The sequence below is a fragment of the Euprymna scolopes genome, chromosome 18 (genome assembly GCF_053919585.1).
Source record: "Euprymna scolopes isolate OS-2025 chromosome 18, ASM5391958v1, whole genome shotgun sequence".
Taxonomy (NCBI): domain Eukaryota; kingdom Metazoa; phylum Mollusca; class Cephalopoda; order Sepiida; family Sepiolidae; genus Euprymna; species Euprymna scolopes.
This window is the reverse complement of record NC_136499.1, coordinates 29,115,302-29,140,166: the sequence shown is the minus strand read 5'-3', so window position 1 is coordinate 29,140,166 and position 24,865 is coordinate 29,115,302. Positions and strand designations below refer to the sequence as shown.

Genomic DNA, 24,865 nt, shown 5'->3' with positions numbered 1-24,865 from the left:
CCCTCCTCTGTCCTTTCAAATGTATAAAAATGTATTGAACGTTTTTTTTTTTTTTTTTTTTTAATTCATATTAATACTCTGCCAAATTTCAAATTCTACTTTTAGTGGTTTGATATTCAAAAGGTTGCCGATTACTGCTTTAATTCACAGCTTCTCAAAATTTGTTTGCTTTTGTACATGTTAATAGCGATATTCTTTGAAGAGTAGAATGAATTTTCAAATGTACATTAGCAAGATATCATGGACATGGTTTGACTTCAAATTTTTCTGTCAACTTATACCAATTGGTTAATTTAATCATGTGACATAGGATTTGTAATGACAAACCAGTGTAAAGAAATTAATGCAAATTGAGTATATTTCTCTCTTATGAATGGGTTTTGCAATTGCTATTTGATGTAAGTGTATATTGTTCACACTGCTAAATGTACATTGTAATAACAGATTCTTTTTATTTTTGACAAAGGTATTTTTAGGGCTTTTTCCGTAGACTGAAAATTTTATATTCTCTTTATTTTATTTGAACTCGGAACCAATTTATGCACAATATATACAACTTTCTTTTTTTTTTTCATTAATACTTTTTAGTGTTTACACAATCAGTTATAGGTCTGGTGTTGATGTGGAACTAGATATAAGCCCCTCATGTCTCCTGACGATAGCCAAAAGCAACTCAGTTGCGGAAGAGTGGTCCATACTTAATAGAGTGTATTTTAAAATGTATAGACATTTTACTTGTCCATATGTATTTCTCACAAGGACAAAGTTAAACACAAGGTGAGGTTTTAAAGAGGCAAGGATACAGCTCTCTAAAAAGAGGCATTCTGGTTTGGGTAAAAAAATAAAGATTGTAGGATTTCTTCTTCTCTGACTAAATATAGGACAGATCTACACCCTGATCCTAATAAAATACTGTCTGGGAGAGACATATCTAGATAAGATTCTACTCTGGCTCTGGTTAGAGGACAACGTTGATTACCCCTACTTCTTTTTGATTTAAAACTTCTCATTTTACTTTGCTTGTTGAAAAAAATTACGTACTAATGTTTTTTGAGATAATTGTATGCCTAAGTGAAAACAAAGTTTTCCCATTGGAGTTTCCCCTCTGTCTTTTTTATTCTTGCTAAGTTTTCTTGCCAATTCTTTTAAACAATACCTTTTCTATCATATGTAATTTGCATTGCTTTAAAGAAAATATCAATATTTTTTTCTTAATTCGTTTAAAGTTATATATATATATATATATATATATATATATATTTACACTTAATTTTCATTATTGAATTTGCTTTGTATTGGCAACTTCAGATTTATTTTTTATCAGAGGGTGATTTTTTTTTTTTTTTTTTTAAAGGAGATTCATTTCAGTTGAATATAATTTTTGGCACAAGTAAATTGACCAACCGAATTGAAATGCCATATGATTACTATAAACATAACAGATTTCTAAGAAAATATTTGGTTCAATAATGAATATACTAAAATCAAGAATTGATGTTTATATAATAGATTACTTTGGCGATACCAATGGAGCACAGCGAGGAAGTAGTGTTAGTGTAATTAAAAGAATTAGGATTAGTTCAAGTGACTTCTGTCATTACTAACCAACAGAGCATTAACATTGTTGATCAAGGGGGAAAAATCTATCAAGCATTTGTTTGCAGTGTGATGTATGGAAATGAAAACCAGGTTGAAGATATGTGTTGCATGGAGAGATATAATCTGAGAATGATAGAATGGATATGTAATGTGAGCCTTAAAAACAGGGTTAAATCTAATGATCTCAGATGAGAGATAAAATCTTGATAGTATAGATAAATTTATACAAAGCAAGAAACTTCATAAGTATGCTTTGGTTAGTTGATGTAGAACAGTTAAGATAGCAAGGTCAGTTGATAAAAGACCAAGGAAAATATGAGAGGATGTGGTAAGGATGGATTTGAGTGAAAGACTGATAAATAAACACTTTACTAAAGATAGGTTGCTGTTGAAATCAATTTTTAAAAGCTATATAACACATGCCAGCATTTAAAATGAACATTAAACTGATCATGATAATACTTTTGTGGCTTGATTCAATCATGAAATTTCATTTAAGACTAATTCTGAAACTTTTTAAGCTATTAATCCTATTTTTCAAAATTTTGACAAAGAAAAAAACAAACGTAATCACATTACCCCCCCACCACCACAAAAAAAAAAAAGTATATATTAAAAAAAATGCTCAGATTTCATTATTATTCTTAGTTACCACTCAAATATTGTTATACTTGCTAATGAAACATGGTTTACGCCATGAATATCATTAGTATTGGCAGAAGACTACCACCAAAGAAGTAAACTGTTATAGAAAGTGAACCTTCGTACCTAGTTTGTTTCCATATGAGCCACCTCCGATGGAAAAAAAAAAAAAAAAAAAAAAAAAAAAAAAATCTTGACCATAAAGGAGTTAAGTAACAGGTTTTTTAATAGTTAGATTAATAGTTATTTTTTTATTTTTTTTTTTTTTTTAAGACTGACTGTTCATCTCTGACATGAGCAGTTGAAAGTCAGCAACTTTTCTGAGAGTTAGTAGTTTGCATCAGGTTGTTTAAAATACTCAGAAGTTAGCCCCCCCCCCCGCAACCCCTATAGCTGACACTGACCTAGACCTGGTTTCTATAGTTGAGCATATGTTGGATTTCTTAATTGTGCACCATTTTATAAATTTCATTTTTTTTTTCCATGTTGCTATATATCATTTTTACTTTAATCTTTACTCTCCTCACCATCATCGATAAGGAAATATTTTTCAATCCATCAAATTAGATGTTCTCATTTTGATTGTGTGCTTTGGTAGTTTTTCTTTGTTGGGTGAGGGTTGGTATTTATAGTTAATTTAATATGAAATTATCTTTTCAAATATTTTGTTTTTATAGAAAATGTCGGTCAGTATGAAATTTGGAGTGATGACTCATTGTAAAAATAATAATTCATCCAAATCATAATAATAATAACAAAGATTAGTTTTATGTTAAAACCTTTAAAGATGTGAGCTAAATAATTAAATTAGAGACGTTCATTTGAAAATTAATTAATTTTGCTTCATGTCTGCTTTAAAAGAATTCCTTTTCAGATAACGAATTTAGTCTTTAATAATTCTTAAATTGAAAAAAAAGTTCATAATTAGAAAAAAAAAAATGTTTGCTATGGTTCTGATCAGTTTCAGGAGGCCATCATCCTAGGTATTACCTCCACCATTTTTTGGGTGGGGGGTATTGCCAGGTACTTGAAATGCCCTTACCTACGAATCCTGGCGGCTCTGATTCAGAGGCAAATATTTTAATCATCCTCTATAAACTGGCATCATATCTAATGTTGCTGCAGGTAAATATACTTAGTGTTAATAATACTCTTTAAAGTATTTGTTTAAACCAGGGGACGATTTATAATTATGCTGTTGAGTTGGTAGCCCAAATTTTATGGCTCAATTTTGGTTCTAGCCTAACAAAGCAATAATTTATATATAATATGTTATTTATTGCATTTTGATTTGAAAGAGACGAAGCAAGTTTTTCAAGGCTATGTATAAATTCAGTGATTTTTTTTTTATTTTTTTTTTTATTTATTTTATTTTTTTTTTTTTAGTCATAAGAAATGAAAGCTAAAATTCAATTTAAAACAAAGTGATAGACTATAAAGCATGACTAAAAAGAAAAAAACGATCAAAATCTTTGTAATTAAGTGATGGCCGTTTTTTTAAATGAAGATCTTCACAAAGATTTTGTTATTTTGCTTAGGGCATATTTAATTATGTATCATTAAAAAATGAATTAGATTTTGTATATTTAAAAAATATGTACATGGAATTGGCAAGGTCTTGAAAATATGGTTGTTGGCTTTCAAATTTAAACACTATGAATCTATTACATGAAGTCGTAATTATTCTAGATGTCTGGCTAAAAGTTGTGAACTACACGAGATAGATTTGCAAACTTCATATCCTCAGATTCAGTGACTGCAACATGGTTATGACCCCCCATGCCAATATATATATATATATATATATATATATATATATATATATATATATATATGACACACACACACACACCATCTTATTTATTCCCTTAGAATCACTAAGGAACAAATTAGTGTATGGGAGAGTAAAAATATAATTTTGTATCTTTCTAATAGTTGTTTCAAAAACAACACTGAAATTAAACCAAACGGTCACATCAAGACAGATTTTTATTATAACGAACCAGTCGCCCAAGGGTCGAGCAATGAAAGAGAATTTTTTTTAAATGATGTTACACTTGTTTTTTTTTTTTTTTTTTTTTTTTTTTTTTTTTTTTAAACTCTTCTATCTTATCTCTGCTCCCGGGCAACACCTAGTAAGCATGCTAGTAACAAGTGAAAAGAATAATTTTTGGTTGGGACCAGATGTTTTGTAATTTCCAGAATTGAGTTTTTGGTTTACTGACTCTGACAGCATTCCTTTACTCAGTAAATCTAACTTGAAAACATCAGGTATCCTTGCTAGTTTCCACCTTTTGTTCTCTCGTTTGAGATATGAGGCTTCATAATTGGTCTATGACTTAAGATTGATGGTTTACATGGAAAAACAAGTGTTGCAAATACTGACAGACATGTCTTTTTAATTATATAAATATATAATTTATGGATGAATTTTCAAATATGAATAGCTCATGAGATTTTTTATCATATTTAAGAGAGGATCTTATCTTTTGCTCAACATTTATTTTATCAGACATTTCTTTTCACAATGTTATTTCTAAATATTTTTAAGGCAGCTTCACATATTGTTTTGATATGCAGCCAGACTGTTCTCATTTGTGTGGCCACTGATTAACGGTTTCAAAGTATATACATTACACATGCTTTTTCACCCAATGTTTTGATCTGGGGCCATACAAGGGAAAGATTTTAAAGCACAATAATAGGAAAGAATTTTTGAGTTGTGATGAGTAAACGTTATGTTATGCTTGATAAAAATCAGTCGGTCTAAATTGAAATGATGAAAAAGATGTGACACGAAAAACTCAAACACTATCAAGGTATTGTATTTCAGAATTCTTAATGAGTATTGATGATTTTAATTTTGATCATTCAGATTATTACAACCAATGTGTAAATTATTAAAAAAAAATATAAAAATAAAACAAATGAACATTATCAAAAGAAATGAAAGGTAATATTTTAAAACTAAACTTTAAAACCATTAACAGGAAGAAGTTTACCAATATCATGGAGTCCCCATTTATGTTGGATAATTATAAACAAGTAATGCAATGCTTTATTTTATTTAAGTTTAAAATTGAATATTATAGAAAAAAATAAAAAAATAAAATGGCTTGGTGTGCTTGTTGATTCAACACATTTAATTAAACAGATTTAAAAAAAAATAAAATGTACTTGAGTCTTACACTAACTCTTGAGAAAAGTAGAAAATTGAACAGCCACAGAATTCTTGCTTTCCTTATTTTGTCCTATACTCCTCATATTCCGTAGGTGATGTTTCTGACGAAGGGGAAAGAATTTATATTTTCTGGATGGGAATCTATCCATGTAACACTTTTCTTTGACCATGAAGTAATATTGTTTTTAGTTTTTTACATCAATTGACTTGATGCCTTGTCTGGAGTGATTTCCATAATTTCTTTTTAATCCTTCCTCGAGCGGCCTCCTAGCCTTGATAAGTGGTGATTCCATAGTAAAGGATTTTTTTTTAAATCCCAATTTATTTCCCAACTTATTAAAGGCCAAATTTAGAGAAAGGATCTTCTCCAGAGATATTCCCGTATTTCCTTCAAACGATTGTCAAATGATATTTTGGTTCACTACCAAATTTGACCATATTTCTGCACCACATGCAGTTTTGTGAACAAACCAATTAGATTATGACTCCTTTTATGCAAGAAAACTATACATGGAAAACGGTTGGTGTGCAATCATTTTTCAATGATGAGGAAACCTATCCAAAAATGTGAACTAATTGTAACAATGCACATTTCATAAAGAAATTAATAAATAATAAATTATTTCATCAAACGTTGTGAAAATTATGTTGAAGTAAAATAGATGTAAACATGCCCAAAATATATAGAATACATTTTAAGAAAAAAAAACAATACAATGGTCATGTGAAGCAAAGAACAATGATTTATCTAAGAAACATATTTATCCATGAACTCCTTAGGCATTTCACACACACACACACACACACACACACACACACACACACACACACACACACACACACACACACACACACACACACACACACACACACACACACACACACACACACAGGCATGCTCTCCTCACCACACCAATGCCCCCACCGCTGTCAGCAGTCCCATTGAACATCACTTGCACCCCAACTATTATTTAAATAAATCTTCCCATAATTCCTTACCAAAACTAACACAAATCCCTGATGATGTGAAAACGATTTCACAAGAAGTTAAAACTGCAGACACTTTGAGAAGAAAAATGCTTGGACCATACATCCATACGTTCGATGTATATACAAAAATGATATGAAAAATAATAAAAAATATATATATATATATATATATATTACTAAACAGAAGCTTTCTGTTTTTAACAATGTCTGCCTATCTTTTGGATTATTTAAATTACTGTTCTCATATCAAATGTTAATCTCATGTCTATCAACGTAACCTCTGGCCGCCTTCAAGTGCATCTTGTTAAATTCTGTAATTTGTACAGAATTTCAAACGGAACCCTTTATGTAATTCACAGGCGTAGATTGCTTTAGTTTTGTTAGTCATGACCAGATAGAAGTCTTGAGTATTTCCTAATAGTATTATTAATATTGCTCATACAAAGAATTATACCATCAGTCTTCAGAAGTATGCTATTTAGAACTGATTATAACTTTTTATCTATTGCATCACAGGTCCGTCTGAATAATACGATAGAAATCGATTATCATTTAAGGAAAAAAAAAAAAAATTTGAAACCTGATTGGTTTTCATTTTATATATATATATATATATATGTGTGTGTGTGTTCTTGTTTTCTCTTAATTTATGTCTCATTTGTTTTACCATTATTTTTGCAGGAGAAGTATCTGCAACTGAAATTCTTGGTTTGAAGAATGTAGCTAATCCTGCAGAACATAGCTGTCGAGAAAAAGAACGGGAAAAGGAACGAAATGATGAGGATGATGGAACCCTGGTCTATCGAAGGGTAAGTCGCATGGTTTCATATTTGTATCTTGAAATCACTTTAACTCTATGCATTCAATTCTGTTTTTTTTTTTTTTTTTTTAATTTTTATTGTGCTTTTAAAGTTTTATTTTTATCTTTAGCAATGAAAAATATAGTAAAATGAAACATTCATATTTAAAATATAAAGATAAAATGGACGCCTCCTTTTTTATTATGGAAGGATAAATAATTGTGAAGTCATTGCTTTTTAATAACTAGTGGTCATAAAACCAGAATTTACTTGAGCCTGGTCAGTACCAGGTAGGTGACCATTTGGAAATACGAGGTGTTGTATTCAAGACATTGACATCTCTCTTCACCCTTCAAAAATCTAACGTTATCATCTCCCCTGATCAGAATATATATTAGATTGGGGATTGCTTGTAAATATATTCCCTAGAAACTTGCTTTGAAAGAAGAAGCCAGTTCTACCTGCCTAAGGTACAGGTACACAATTTTCACTAATGTTAAGTTCAAACATTAGGAATAATCAATTACCATCCAACACATGCCAGAATGTAAAATTGATGATAATTGAGTATAAATTGTGTTTCAGCATGAAAATAGCCCCAAAAGAGCTTGTCATAAGTATAACAAGAACTTAGATTATCTAATATATAAAAGGCACTGTCTGTTTGTCTGTCTCCTTATTTTCAAATTTTCTCTTCGGCAACTAAAAGCCGCAGAGCGACACTAGGAGCCTCAAATAATTGGATTTTTTATAGACTATCCAGTTAGGATAGTTTTTATAGGGTCGAAGTTGAAAAAAATCGCTATATATTTTGTACATTTATCTTGGTTTATTTTTAATCAATTCACATGTGTGTCACGTTTGCACAGTCTTAGCGTCACCAGCTTTGAATGCTACAGTTTCGGTTTCGATTCTAGTTGACGGCACCCAAATATTTTTTTTTTTTTTTTTACTTTTGAACTATCGACTCTATAATATACGAAATCTGGAAAAATTAAAATATAGTTGAGCATATTTTACAATCGGGCAAAGTTTTCAATAGCTAAAACGTTTCGGTATACTGCTTCTTCATCCAGATTTTTGTTCTAACCTGCTGCTGAAGAACCATCATAATGTGTATTTATTGATCTAGTAGAGTAACATTATCTCCTATGCAAGTTGGAAATGCTTTTGTCAAAGTAAACTTTGATCATTTGCTATGACCTTATTTCGGGGTTTTCCTTCTCTTGGACTAGTTGCCTCACTGTATTTGTGATATCTCGAGTATCTACTATTTTACCCAGTTGGTGAGGGTGATGCAGATAGTTACTTTTTCTAATACAATTAATACAATGCAGTATCTTTGGTATTTTATGACCATAAAATAGTTAATTCGTTGTACAGGGTGGAACGATAAATTTGTTGCGCTAAAGAAAACAACACTATGGCTTTATTTTTAAACTTTTATTGAAAAAATCAATTCAGATAACTTGATTATGTAGTAGAGCTGACATCTATTCAATGTAACTGCCTTCAGCCTCAATCACTGCCTTGATATGGGTTCAGAACTGGGAGCATACCTTTTCCACAAGCGCTCGAAGGAGTTCAGTGAATACTCAGTAGATGGCAATGATCAGGCTTGCTTTCATGCTGTGGGAGGTCATGTTGGTGATGTTCTCAACGTATGACCAAACGAAGTAGTCCAGTAGGTTCAGGTCGGGAGAGGAGGCGGGGCAGTGAGAGAAGGGTACAAAGTCATAGCACTCATTCTGAAGCCAAGCCTGAGTTTCTTTAGACTTTGTGGGCTGGTGCCAAGACCTGCTGCCACACCTAGTGTCTGCTAGCAGCCTCCTGATTGCGCCAGGGGATCACCACATCTTTCAGCACATCTGGGTACACTTTGGTGTTGACTTTCAAGCCGACTTCGAAACCTTGAACCGTACCGAAGACCATAACTGTGGCTGGAAACTTCATTGAGCTGTCCCCTCAAGCATGGAACCGTCCAGATTTTCATTTTGAGGGTGTTGGCAATGGTCCTGTTGTCATATCTTGGATTGGTAGAGAGCATGAGTTGTACAGCGATACATCCCTCATCTTGCTTGTTAAACATTGTTACTTTCAGACATAATAAATGGCTCATATCGCTCTTGAGATTCGTACGCAACTGGCCAACTAGTAGATGATCTACAAGAAAAAGAAAGAAAAACGGTTTTCATCAAACGGAAATAGAATCATGTTTTTTTTTTTTCTATGGCAACAATTTTATTGTTCCATACTGTAGTTCTGTCTCCTGTATTATACTTGCAGAGGTATAATTTGAGGTGTTGTGTACAAATTGGACATTGGCCCACATCATAGAATTGACAGGCAGAGTCCCATTAAAATCTGTTGCATCTACTTCTGCTGTTACTACTCTGGGCAAAAAACATGAGCTTGCAATTCCCTCCAGAAATGTTAACATAAATTGCCCACTGAAAACGTAATTGGTTGAGAAAGAAACATCTTGACGAAATGACCCAAGGGTTGTTGATGTGCCACTAAAACAAAGCAGTGAAAATCCTCTTTTTACTCACTTCCAAGTGATTTGTGGTTGTATAGTAGTAATTTACACTGAGTAAATAATAAATATGATTTACTACAGTTTCATAGATTATCTAATTATTGGAAGCACATTGATAAACATTTGAATGCATAGTCATCTATTATATAAAGGAAAAAAAGGGCAGATATATCAACGAAATAAAAAAAAACAAATTAACTCGTATGCAGAGCTTAGTATTTTGTCTTTATTTGAAAAACTTTATCAGAAATAAGTTAGCATTTAAAATATTTACAAATTTGAGAACAGACAGGTGAAAATCTTAAATTGTAAAAAGTTTAGAAAAAGAAGAGGAAAGGTTAAAAAGGTTTGGCTGAGTAGAAAATAAGAAGAAGAAAAGAAGAAGAAAAGTATTTTGTTTCACATTTAATATCTTGAAGTGGGTGGGGGTAGATGATAATGCAAGCATGTTTGAATTTAGACGTTTTTGTTTTTAAAATATTATTGTGTTCTTAGAGAAAAACTATTTGTTTTTATACCTTTTTGACCAAAAGTCTAAATGTTTTATTGGATGGCAATTTTAGTTAAACTAAATGTGATGTGGTAGAAACCTATTTATTTTGTTAATAATGTGTTAAATATGGAAATGATAATTCTCAAAGATTTTTATTGTGACTCATAAAATAAAAAATGGTTCAAGTCCAACTTGTTGAAGATAGGGATGAATTGCTGATTGTTTGCTTTCATGGTGTTTTTATGCTGGTATATTCTTTATTTAATGTGTTCTTGTTTCACCAATATAATTTTGTCAAATTCTTTGTATAGAACAGAATAAATGTCGGCATTAGTTGTTAGTGTTTTTTTTTTTTTTTGTGTGTGTGTGTGTGTGTGTGTGTGTAGGTGATAGATCTGTCAGAAATAGCAGGTGTGTTTCGCCTCTGTTTAATAGTTATAGCTTTCAGCATGCAATATACAGAATAAAAACATATCTATTTTTTTTTTTTTTTTTTTTTTTTTTAGAACCCTTTTAAACTTACCTTGCCCTTTTGTGCTAACTGTATTTCTATCCCCCCCATATATTATACGACTGTATCTCCACCCCCCCTTATATTTTATACTCTTCATATTTTCTAATGTCTGATTTTAAATTTGCAAACATTTTAAATAATTTCATTTCTGACAAAGCCTTTTGAATAATAAAGGCGAAATATTAAGCAATAAAAAATAGAATAAAGTGTGTTCATGATAAAAACATGGTTTCCAGTTTTGACTGGATTTGTATTTGGGAGAGAAAACTTTTTGATAGTTTATACATTTTTATTATAAACCTTAACGATTTGCACATTCTTATTTAACACCTAAATAGGGGGGAAAATAAAAATGTATATAAACGATTGTATATTTTTATTTTGTTCGTAACCATTTTATATTTTGAAAGTTGTGGCAAATAAAAGCAGTTTCTTACGGATTTTTTTTTTTTTTTTTTCAAGGAAAGTTTTTTTTATTTATTAATATTTTTTTCTTTTCATAACTTGGAAAATAACATTCAATCTGTGAATATATTTCTATCTATAACGTCTTTTGCCGCGAATGAAAACTAATAAAGTTTCAATGCATGTACATTTTGAAAATCCACTTCATTTTTTTATTGTTTTTATTTATCTGACGTAGATATAATCTAAATATCATTTCTGTTTTCCTAAATCTTTAGCTGCGTCTCACACTGACATGCGCAAAATATTTATAAATGTGCCTTGAATATTAAAACGCGATGTGGTGGTGGTGGGGGGAGTTGCGAGTAAAAATCAGTGAATTGCGTGTATTGCACGTGTGCATTTTGTAATGTCAATGTCATTTTTTTTGTGTGCGTGTCTTACCTTTTCTCTTACTGTACAAATTTCTGTGTTGCATTATCTTGTACTTTAATATTGTCTCTGCTATCTTCTGTTCGTGCCCCTTTCAGAGCGTTTGCCTGCTCCTGGTTGGTGTACACTTTTCTGGTTATTTTCGGCACTTAGACATTTTTCTCAGCAGCACACGTTGTTGTTTGAAGATCTAAAAGACATCAAGCAAGAGAAGGAAAAAAAAAAGTGGGGTAGGGAAGGAAGTATAATTAACCCTGGATGATAAAAGGCAATGGACACAATAGACATTGTAACAAAATGTGACTGATATGCAAGCAAAATACAAAAAAAAAAAAAAAAATGAAAGAAGTAGCTTCTTACAATGACCGTTATATGACTTGATGTTTTTTTCCTCCTTTTGTAAACCTTTTTTTTTTTTTTTTTTGTATTTGTAAAATTATTTCATCTCCTTATTCTATTACCATTCCAATGTCTCTATAGTGAAACAAGCTTGCTGCTTCATTAGGACATTCCTTGACATCTATTCCTTTAATTGGTAAGAGATGAGTATGATGCCCCTTGTTGTAGGAGGCAGTTGGAAAGGTTATATCATTGAGGAGGGGGTGGTGGTGAAAAAAGACATCCCGACTCCCACCTCCCTCTCTGTTAATGAACATTTCATAGACAGCTCTATTATTTGTCATCTTGTAACAGGTGGTTTTCAGGTTTGGTGTTGGAGCATCCTCTTTACCCCCCCCCCTCCTCCTCTCCCCCTTTCTATATATCTTTTTTGTTTTCATTCATTCTGTTTTTATCTCTTCTGTGTTTAGCTATAATTATGTCCTTTTTGCCTCCCATATGGAGAAACAGCAAATGATAAGGAAACTTTCTTTTAGCTTCAGCAGGTAAGGAAGCCAAGTTAATGCCATTAAAAAAAAAAAAAAAAAAGTCATTCGCTAATAGATTGTGGCTCATAGTTGAACCGACACCGCAAGTTCTAGGTTTTAATTATCTTCTTTTGATGTGTCTACACATCTTTCTAAGACGCTTCGTCCGTCAGTTATGTTTCCATGACTGCCATTGTTAAGTACAACAATTGAACGAATGTGTCAAAAAATGCATTCAAGGGGATCTCTATTTGCTAATCATACTTCAGCTCGAAATAGAATTTATTGGTCTGTCATGCTTAAGTTTGTAATATCATTTTCCTTTTGTCTGTCAAACTCAAGAATGGACGTATCTTGAAAATGCCCCCTCCTTTTTTTTCATAACCTCCATGCATACACACACTTTTCCTGTCTCAGCATCACCCCCCACTCCAATCTGCCAACCAATAGACTTTTAATATCCTTGTCTTGAACTGTGAAAAAAAAAGTAGAGGAAATAGATATTGTTGCTGTATCTTGTCTGTCTTTATGCTGTCTTAAAACAACAACAAAAAATAAATAAAAACCATAACGCATTCTTTCCATTTTTTTTGTGTCCATCTTCTTTCAGCCTTTTTCTTTTTATAAAGATCAATCATCTGTCAGAGCAAGGTAGCCATTTATGCACACACAGACGTTCACACGCACACCTCTAATTAGCAGTGTACTTTTCTGCATCATTTTGCTGCTTCCATTTTGTCCATCAACGTATCATGGACAAACGCATATGTACATTTGTGTAGATTTTATATATATATATATGAATAAATGATCATTAGTGTGGTTGATGTAGAATCTGGTTGCAATAGAAAAATGGCACTTTCATGCCCAATGCGATCATCAGTTTGAGATTCAATGATCACCATGGTGTCAAATTGACAATCATTGTGCAAGTTTGCTTTTGTATTATTACTAATTAGCTGTCTATTTATTTGTGCTCTCTCTTTACGGCAGAACATTTTCTCCTCATAAATAGGTTCATATATTTACTTATGAGAGGCGTTCCAAAGGTAACGCCTCCTATTTTATCTTTATTCTGCCTGAATAGATCAGAGGGGTTTGCAAATTGCATTGTTGTGGTGACTGCACTTATGCATACATGTCCTGGAAGTTTCATCTCTCTGTTGCAGATATTGACGATGTGAGACTCTAAGAAAACAACTCCTGTCACGGATGTGCATCAGAAACAGAAATGTGTCATTGAATTCTTAGCGAAAGTGTATTGAGAATGGTGGTGACTATGTAGAAAAATAAATCCTGGAACACAAACAGTTGCTCATTTTAATGGTATCGCTCCTATCTTCATAACTCTTATTATATATAAAAAAATATAGACTTTACTTTTTAAATGATCCTTGTATATATGATGCGTTTGGAAGGACGACATCAGCACCACTTGATACTTTTCACAAAAAAAAAAAAAAAAGTTAAATGGTTGGGTCATAATGATACTTAATTGAGTCTTCAAATGGGGTTTAATAATCGTGTAATGGAAGAAATTTATTAACTATTTAAATACAAAGACAATCTTACAATATCATTCTAACATAAAGTACGAATTTAACCAGATATAGTTATAAATCATATAGAACATAAGTAGGGAATTTAAAGAAAATCTATTGTCTGAAGTATCCACATTTCAAAAGATGTATATCGATTATTCAAACACATTTTCACATAAAAACTTTGAATTCAACAGTGATTTTTTTTTGTGATTAGATTCTCCTTGATATTTTACGTGTTTTGCAACAAAAATCTAAAAATTTCAACTTCGGGTGCTTAGCTCGTTTTCCTTATGTGTGTGTAATATCCACTAAAAGAATAACTATTCTAGAACAAGTCAAATTTTTTATTCAAACAAAAGTTTCACACCACTTTTTGTGTCCACATATGAAGATTGAAACCATGATATGATGATATTAATGTTTGGAATCCTTATTTCAATTTTGATCAAAATCCATGGCATGATTTTGATTCTAAAAAATGTATAAAGTTTAACATTTAAACTTATGAAGGACTTGAAATTTCAGGAGTTTAGCTTAATTGATGCCTAATAACTTGCCTTCTCACGAGGGCATAATTAGACACAAGGTCGGCTTTTAATGTGGGGAAAATCCAGCTCTCCCCAAAAATGGGCACTCTGGATAAGAACAAAGAAAAAATTGTTAGTCATGTAAGATTTCTCATCCACTGACTAAGGACAAAAGGTGAGGTATAGTATCAGAACAGATACTACTCTTGTACCGAGGGCCAAGGAATTTAGAAGAGATTATTCTACATTATTCCATAGCAATTCTCTGAGATATTCAGACTACGGTCTTTATTCTTATTCATTCCTCTTTCTCTCAAATCCATCCTTATCATTTCCTCCCATGTTCTCTATTGCCTTTCCCCACCTAAGCTTGATACTTCAACTTTTCTACATTTACTATTATTTATTCAGAAATTATCCTGGCAGTCTCACAATATACAGGGTCCACTCATGAATTTAGCCCTAGTTGTACAGGTTTGGTAGATGTGCATAGATAAGGACATGATGCATGGGTAGGCCACATGTATAGCCTAATATAATCTGAACAAACGTTGACCATAGTTCTTGGAGACTTCAAATTTTCTATTTCAGCCTTTTTTAATGATGCTAAACTGTATTTTCCCAAGCCGCCATTTATAAGAGACTAGCTTGGATGTCTGGTGTTGCCTGGGTGTTTGGAGGTGTGTGTTGAGCAAAAAAAAAAAAAAAGTGGTAGTCGGCAGGCAGGCTTGAACCTGTAACGCGAAGGAGAAAAAATAAAGGATAGAAAAAAAGTGACGTCTTAGCCGATGTCTCCATGGTCCAACCGGAAGTGAAGAGCGTTGAAATTAAGGCTAGTCAATCGACAAGAGTAGATAACTTGCGAAAAAAAACAACTTCTTCTTGTAGAAAACTGTCCAGTTAAGGGTGAAAACTGCCCAGTTAAGGGGTTTTGGCCAATTTTTTTTATATTTGTTGTTCGAAAGTTTGAGGTTTAAAACTATACTGGTTTTGTCATGTTCCAACGCGTCTGTTAAAAGTTTTAGTGGACATACAAACATACAGATCTTATATAATAGAAGGAAGATTTACTTTCCAAACTCTAAATCTTGAGCTGTTTATTGTTATTGGATGCAGATAGTAAAGAAACTATGCCGAGAAAACTTTTTCTTGTTTATTGATTGTACTTAAATACGCTTTCACATTTGACAGTCCATATTTATAAGACAATTTTTTTTTTTTTTTTTTTTTTTTTTTTTTGTGTGTGTGTGTGTTAATAAAGATGAAATATTAAAAAGCTTTACATATGAGTTAATTTTATTCAATTGTTTGGGTTTATCTGCTTTTCTCCAATTATTTTTTTGTCGGATTTTATCTAAACTTTTTCTCCACACATTTAGTTCACTAATTAGTAACATCGAAAATGGAAACATGTTTATGTATCTCTTCATGCGGAAATAGTCACCAAATAATTAGCTTTGCAGTTGAAGTATTTTTTATTCTGTATATATATAAAGAAAAAAAAAAAATACAGAAAATATTGAAGTTGATAATGATTGATTTTTCTGTTTATTCAAAAACTCCTTTTTATCTCATCTGGCCAATTATTTTACCTTGTGTGCCCATCAGAAGTTTTTACTTTACGAAAGAGAAAACGAAAACAAAGAAAAAAAAATATCAAGAAGATCCGAAATAGAATGTTGAATGTGACTGAAAATAACTTAAATTTGGAAATGTTATATGGTTTTCTTGAGTATCTTTTTCAAGCATTCCGAGAAAAATGATTTGAAGAAGTTCAACTTGGAAGAATATTATTGATCATTTTGGTTAGAGAGTAAAGAACCTTCGTTTTATGTACTTATTTTATTTGGAATTTTGAAAATTGAATTTTTCTGCATACTTCATTTGATGTATCATATATGTGTGTGTATAAAATTATACATTATACTAGCAGAGATACTGCGAAAAAATAAAATTGGTCTAATGTACTGGAATAAAATTTAAATTCTAGCATGCATATATATATATATATATATATATATTATAGGCAGTATTTTTTCTCTAAAGCATATTTCATTAAATAGAATAGAAGCTTTTTGTCTATTAATTCTATTGTGGATTCTTTCCAACTTCTAAATAATAGTCTTCACTTCTGGCAGGAACTGATTGATGTAATCACCATATTTTTTGTAAGTCTGTGTACTTTCCAGTCCTTCTGGATTCATCATCAGGAATGGTGTTGACCAATATATATATATATATATATATATATATATATATATATATAAAATAAAAAAATGCATATATTTTTTTCATTGGTTAATTATTTTTATAACTTGAAAAACATTTCAGGATGTTACTACGAATTGTAAAGTTTATTTTATTAATAGTAGTTTTTTTTAATTTTTATTAGTAATGCTTCTAGTATTTCAAAATTCTACAAATTGTTCAAAACCAGTTAGATTAATCTATCCCTGACGATGAATCCAAAAGGATTGAAAAGTACTCTGAGTACAAATATGTCAATTACCTCAGCCAGTTCCCGTCAGAAGTGAAGACTGTTATTCGGAAGTTGGAAAGGATCAAAAATAGAATTAATAGACAAAAAAAAAAAACGTCTATTTTATTTAATGAAATGTGTATCTTATTTTGATACTGTTACAATATTCGAATATCTGGAATTGAGAGAAATCATGTGTTAGCTCCATGAAGTGATCTCTTGATTTCTGAGAACTTCAATTTAAAATGAAGTGAAACAAATTATAAGAAAAGAGATTCTTGTTATCCAGGAAATGTTGGGTACTCAACTTTAAACATGTATACACACATAAATCAAATTAGAACTGAGCTAATTTAAGATGGCAGAACTTTGACAAATTTATTAATATTCTTTTAGCTAAAGAATAATAAATGTGGTTTATTGTAACGCATCATTGTAGTTTCATAGGACATCTTAGCAAATATTGTGTATCAATCCTTATAATCTTTATACATTTGTTTATAAAGACCATTAAGATTAAAATTAATGACTAAATTTAACTTGAAACTGTAATAAAGTGTTTAGATAAGTCAAATCTATTCTTGACTAGGGGGAGGGGGCTGGGATTGCCCTGGTGTTTAGGTGATGTAGTAAGGACCGCCGGGGGGGGGGAGGTTCAAAACAACAGTAGCGTGGGTACCCTGGTGTGTGTATAAAAAAAAATAGTAGGCAGACAGGCTCAAACTCTTAACGTGAAGGAGAAAAACGGTATTTAAAAAAAGGTGTTAGCTGAAGTCTCCATGGCCCGACCGGAAGTTCGGAACGTTGAAATTAAACATAGTCAATGGAAAAAAAGACGATGACTTGCTAAAATGTCGGCGAAAAAAAGCGATCCCTCCTTGTACAAAACTGCTCAGTTGAGGGTGAAGGAATGAATGTTTTTGGACAGTTTTTCGAAGGATGGAGCCTTAAAATTATACCGATTTAAAACGATACCGTCGCCTCTGTTGAAAGTTTTTGACACACACACACACACACACACACACACACACACACACACACACACACACACACACACACACACTTTGCCTTTTTTTGGCAACAATCTAAGTTTCTTAGCCCTATGACTAATCAAATATTAAGCGTTCTAAATCTTAAAAATTTCAGATAAGTTGATTTAAAATTTTTTTAGAAAAATTTCAAACATTTATCCATTTAATAAATAACCACAAGGCTAAGAAACATAGGTTTGCAGCCAAGCCAATCTACATAAAATATATTTGTGTTTGTGTGTTAAATTGAAAACCACAACAAAAAAACTGTTTCACTTTTTGTTTTATATTCAAATCAAACAAGAAGAGAAAAACGATATCGCATTTTCTGTTGTTTTTGTATAATTTTTGTGAAAATACTTTTTTCACTTCTCCCGTCTTCCTCCTCCTCATTCCTATTCTCACGCTGATTTGCTACGTTTCTCATGATGATGGCAGACAACAAAATCTGAAATTGTAGCCTTCAATTCTGCCATGGCTTATGATTATGTTTTTAATCTTTTATTACCTTCGGAAGAATGGTGCATTCTTTGTTGCTTTTTCGCTCGATATTTTCAAAGTTTTTTGTTTTTCTCAATAATCAATTGTTTTTTTTTTTTTTTTTTTTTTTTTCGTAATAATATTTTCTTGATGACTGTGTGGATAAAAACTATCAAATAATTGTAGGGATATTAGAGACGCCAACCTTTTTAATATACTTGTATGTGTTCAGATATTTGTATGCAGAGGATTTACTTCTGAACTAATCGTTCATTATAACTTTTACAACACAGCTGCTAAATGGGTCCAAATGTGGGCTATATTTAGTTTAACTTAACAGGGTAAAAGGTGAAATTCAGATACCTGAGTTTTGTAAACTGATGGCCAAAACCACCTCCAGAACTGGATGCTAGTCTGTCACTGGTTTACTTACAAGTTTAGTACCTATTTATATAGGCGAATAGAGTGTTTTGATTACATGAGTTAAATCGTCTATGTACTAACAAAATTCAACATCGATTAACTTTGATCTGACGAGAAATAGTGTGTCAATATTATACAACTATAAACAACAATAACGAATAATGTTAATATTATATAACTATAAATAACAATAACGAATAATGTCAATAATATATAACTATAAACAATAATAACGAATAATGTCAATATTATATAACTATAAACAACAATAACGAATAATGTCAATATTATATAACTATAAACAACAATAACGAATAATGTCAATATTATATAACTATAAACAACAATAACGAATAATGTCAATATTATATAACTATAAACAACAATAACGAATAATGTCAATATTATATAACTACTAGCGGGGGTACCCGGCGTTGCCCGAGTGTTTGTTTCCGGGACGGGGGGGGGGGGAGTTTTAAAAAATGTTATGGTAGGTAAGTAGGAAGGATCAAACCCGGAGTCATGAGTAAAAGTAGGAAAATAAAGTGTGAAAAAAAACAAAAAAAAAAAAAAAAAAACATCTGCAACGTTAACAGTTCGGCCACCAAGAAAAGTCCATTTCAGTTGTTTAGGGGGGGGGACCAAAAAAAAAAACCACTATGGTAGGTCGGCGTGAACGTGAAAATATAATGTGAATTGTCCAGCACCCTAACCACTACGCCACAGAGCACTGCAGCTTAGTTTAGTGATTTTAAATAACTTCACATGATAGAACTACGAAGCCAAACCGGTGTTCTCTTCTCAACTGTTCCTTGTGAACGATCTCCAAACGGTGTTAAGTGGTGGCAGGGGGAGGAGGAATTTTTAAGAGAGAAAATATTTTACCACTTCCATTGATCTTAACCGATTTTGGCCGTGACTTCTCAGCAGAAAAAGTATAGAAATCTAAGATTATCGAGGAATTTGAGAACTAATAAGCCTATAACAAACCTCAGATATTGTTCTGCCGTTTGTGCATAATGTATTTGCATGAAATATCTTGATTTTTAATCCTATTAAGGTCAAAATCCCACGGGAAAAAATGAGTTCATTTTATTTATATAGAGATAAACAACAATAACGAATAATGTCAATATTATATAACTATAAATAACAATAACGAATTATGTCAATATTATATAACTATAAACAACAATAACGAATAATGTCAATATTATATAACTATAAACAACCATAACGAATAATGTCAATATTATATAACTATAAACAACAATAACGAATAATGTCAATATTATCACTATAAACAACAATAACGAATAATGTCAATATTATCACTATAAACAACAATAACGAATAATGTCAATATTATCACTATAAACAACAATAACGAATAATGTCAATATTATCACTATAAACAACAATAATGAATAATGTTAATATTATCACTATAAACAACAATAACGAATAATGTTAATATTATATCACTATAAACAACAATAATGAATAATGTTAATATTATATCACTATAAACAACAATAACGAATAATGTTAATATTATATCACTATAAACAACAATAACGAATAATGTAAAAATATGATAGTGGGGGGGGGCAAAAAAACGGTGCATGTGGTTATTTTATTTTTTTTTATGCAAAAGTTATCTTCAGAGACTTTATATATAATCTGTTGAGTAATGATGCCATTTTTTTCTGTTTGGCATCATAATGAACATCAGAATTCTAAACGAAGAATAATTCTTCTTCTCTGCTCTCCCTTCCCAAACCCAGAAGCAAAATGTGTCTGTTGCTTAACCCAAAGGAGGTCTATTGGCTTAAACACATATTCTGACCGAATGATTCATCAACTTTTACTAGCCAACTAGTTTTATTGTTGGCCAAGGCTCTCCTCCCAAAGTGCTTATCAATCTGTTTATGGTGCCTACTCCCCCTCCTCATGTACAACTTTATGGAGCAGCTGCGCTTAGACCTCCCTTTTCTATTTCGTTTCAACTTGGTCTTATTTATATGCAGTTTCACATTTGCCCTGAAATTCTTTTATACCCTTGAGTTTTCTACATGGCATTTAGTTGTTGGTGTGTAATTTAACGCAGAATATGATACACATTCTCCAAATCGTCCAGAGAGTTCATTTCAGAATTTGGCAATTGTTTTTAACTTGACCGAAAGGCAATAACAAGAATGGAAACGCTGTATAAATAAAATGAAATTCCTGTAAGACAAGAATGGTTATTCTTACGATGTTTGCGTTCAATTTTTAATTTAGCGATAGAAATGCTATTTGAAATTAAAGCGTCACAGATCAGGATTCTTGCTGAGGATTTATTGAATAGAAATCTAAATATATATTAGAAATTAGACTTTTAGCCCAAAATAAGAAAAAGTTATAGCCCGTTGACTTAGTGTTTTATACCAAATTAATGGTTGAATATGGTTACATTTTTGCTCATTTATGCATTAAATATTAATCCCTACTAATCCCTAGCTGTGCATCGAACAAATATCATAATACTTAGCTTGCTTCATCTTATAACAAAGGTGCATACAAAATTTTAGCCAAATCGGCTCAGTAATTTCCTAGAAAAAGTGGAATAGACAGATAAACTAAGAAAAATATAGATATATCATTGCATTGCAGAATGACGTTTGTTAAAAACTTCTAAATTTATGTACGTTTTGGTTTGTCTGCATTATCACATATCGACCATCTTGGGTTATTTATTTCCAAGATACTATGCCTATTGGACCTTTTATTTCATACGTTTATCTAGTGTTGTCATGTTTGTGCTGACGAATCCCATTTGAAGGTTCTTGATTTGGTGTGTAAATGTATCTGCAATTGGATTGGCCCCACCTTTCCTTCTCCTCTGCAACCTCTCTTATAGACGTGATGTTGTTAATCTCAGTTTTTTCTATAAATTCTGTTATAGCATTTGTTCTTTTAGAATTGTCTGATCTATTCTCTGCTTCTTTTTGACTTATTGATCTAGTGGTCTTCATAAATTTGTTGTTTTGATACCTCATTGTAATACTGCTTCCTATTCCAGTAGCTTCTTTTCAAGAACTGCAATATTTTGGAACTCTCATCCTGCTGACTGTTTTCTCCCAACCTATAATCTTAATCTCTCTCTCTCTCTCTCTCTCTCTCTCTGGATAAAGGTTAATGGGCATCTTTTCAATAATCATCTTTTGTTCTTGTTAGCTCTTACGTGAAGTGTTTTCACGTCTTGTATGGAGCGATTTCCATAAAAAACAAAGAAACAAATCTTAATTTTACCCATACGTGGGAGATGGGGTAGCGTATTCATACTTTCTCCAACATTTAATGTATAATTGAACAAAATAAATCTAATAGGATTTAAACCCGGCATAGTTGATACCATAGTCTGCAATGTCATCCATTATTCTCGTGCTGTACTCCTTCATGTTTATTTAAAGAAAATTTTGTCTGCAACATAAACAACCAAGTTCTGAATTTTAAAAAGAATTCAAATTATTTCCGATTTTTCTGCACTTGAACGTCACTTCTTTGTATGAATTTTATTTTTCATGCCTGAAGAAACGCTTTAAAATCTTGTAAATTAGATTAACAATTTCTTAAACAGAATGTTTTTCCTTTTTTAATAGTCAATATTGATGACTATAGCGTGTACAATACCCATTTGGTTTACTTTGTTCCTGTATTGATACAGTTTAAAGTATTCAAATGTTAGCAACGACAGCAATTTGTACAACTTGATCAACAATTTACTTGAATTTGATTTTCTGTCTCTTGTGAACTGCGCCCAAGGAAAATGTGAAATCTAATTTGTGTCTAGAAAGCCGTTCTTGGTTTATGTTCTCACATTTTCTAGACATTTCCTTGCCTCCCTCTGACCAATCTTTGTTCTTGTTGGTGCTGCTGCTGCTGCTGTTTCCATTGTGCAACTTTGATGGGAGTCATAAGTTGTGTGAAGTGCAATTTCTTGCCCGCCCTGTCCTCCGTTCAAATGAAGCAATAATTTCCCTACCAAATTTTTATTTTTGTTATAAAAGAGGTGTGTGTGGGGGGGGGGGCTATTTTAAGTAAATCATTTTTTTTTTTTTTTAGATGTGTTTCATCGATGTAATTATCTTTGTCAAGGCACAGTATTCCGACGTTATTTTACTTTTATTTTTTTTTACTAGGGGTTCAGTACGTATTAAGGTCCAAAGTGCCATTCAAGGATAAGGGTTACTAAGTGTCAGGTAACCGGTCAAACAACACCGTAATGATCAGTAATGGTGAAACTTGAGAATGGTTTATTAGATTGGTGGAAAAATAATGTCGTTTTTATATATATAGTTGAACATCAAAAAACATTTTTGCACCTATCTAATATTTAAAAGGACAGTTCAACAAGAACTTGTTTATATTAGACTTGAAAGTAAGCCCATGGTATTGTTCCACAGAGGGGTAGTTTTATTGAAAGAAACTTTGCACGTGGAGTTTTTAAGTTTTAAGTACAGATAGAGAGTTAACAGTTATAGCTTAATGAGTTTGTTGCAAATATTTTGCTGGGAGGGGTTGCATAGGTAAAAGCTCAGTTGATCATCTACTATAGAAAATAATGATAGAACAGAGGTAGACTCTTCTTTTGGTTTTACTAAAACCAAATTGGCCCGACTTCCTAATCTCAAAAAAATGTGGACGATTATTAATCACGATTTCATTTCTTTTTACGTTTATTTTTCTTAGTGTGCACAATTAGTCTGATGGATACTCCTGCAGGATATGGAATTGAGGAGTGCAAATCTTTTTGGATCTACTCTGGTCATTTCTGTACCGACACCATTGGAAATTGTATGAACCAATTCCTCATGCTATCGCCAAAATGTCAACTTGTATTTAATTAATTGTATACACTAAATCAGCATAATTGCATTAACACATCAGTTCTTGTTAGATCACTGAAGTTAAATGTTGAGCCTGGTCAGTGACTATTTGGAATACCAGGTGCTGTATGTAGAAGGATGTCTGCACCTTGCTACAAGAGCTGCAAAACACCTAACATTGTCATCTCTCTTGACGGGGATATACATGTGATTGGGAACCTGTTGTGAATTTTATACTTCTATGAAACTTCCTCCTTCAGAGGAAGACTGTTCAACATGCCTACAGTGAGTGCCACTTTGGTACGGTCATCATTTACAATATTGGTTATTTAACATTAAATAACCACAAAGCGTTTTTGTATAGCGCACACACACACACACACACAACTTATTTCACTTATATGGATATTCCAGAGAGATTCACTATGTGCTTGAGCACAATATTCTATCATATCACAACATAAATACAATGCATGGAATTTATAGTGTTTTTGGACTTTGTTTATTATTGTCATTTAGATGTTATCACTTTGCAGCAGTTTATTAGCTGTAAAACAAACAAGAATTGGAAAATCTACTGTAAATCCACTGCCCCCCCCCCACTTCAAAGTTATATACAAAATAGCAAATAATGTTCAATTAGATATTTTCCAACATAAATCATTGGTTAATTATTACATAAAATAGACAAATGAAATCTATCTTGTATTTTCACTTTTTGAATTATTAGATGACACCAATTAAGAAGTGTGAATTATTGGAGACAATTGATTATGAAAGGTAGCTGAGAAACTAATGTACTTGCTCTCTTCAATAACGTGTGTTTGATTTCTATATAAAACCTAGGATGAGTTTAAATTTATCCACAAGAAAACTATTGTATTTATCTTCACCCAAGAATTAATGTTTTCATATTATATATATATATATATATATATATATATATATATATATATATATATGACAGGGATGAATCTCTCAGGTAAGGAAGATATTTTATATAGTAATTTATAAAATATATATGCCGATTAAGCTACACTGAATATTCG

At 31.7% G+C, this 24,865-nt stretch overlaps 1 protein-coding gene across 34 annotated transcripts in view; it reads left to right on the top strand.

The window, feature by feature from the left end:
• LOC145297554 (serine/threonine-protein kinase mig-15-like) overlaps positions 1 to 24,865 on the top strand; it is a 1,203,941-nt gene that overhangs the window by 399,781 nt on the left and 779,295 nt on the right. For all 34 annotated transcript variants that reach the window (XM_080143552.1, XM_080143554.1, XM_080143544.1 and 31 more), the window contains one exon: positions 7,094 to 7,221. In XM_080143552.1, coding sequence (XP_079999678.1) covers positions 7,094 to 7,221 — 128 coding nt within the window. The remainder of the gene's footprint in view (positions 1 to 7,093; positions 7,222 to 24,865) is intronic.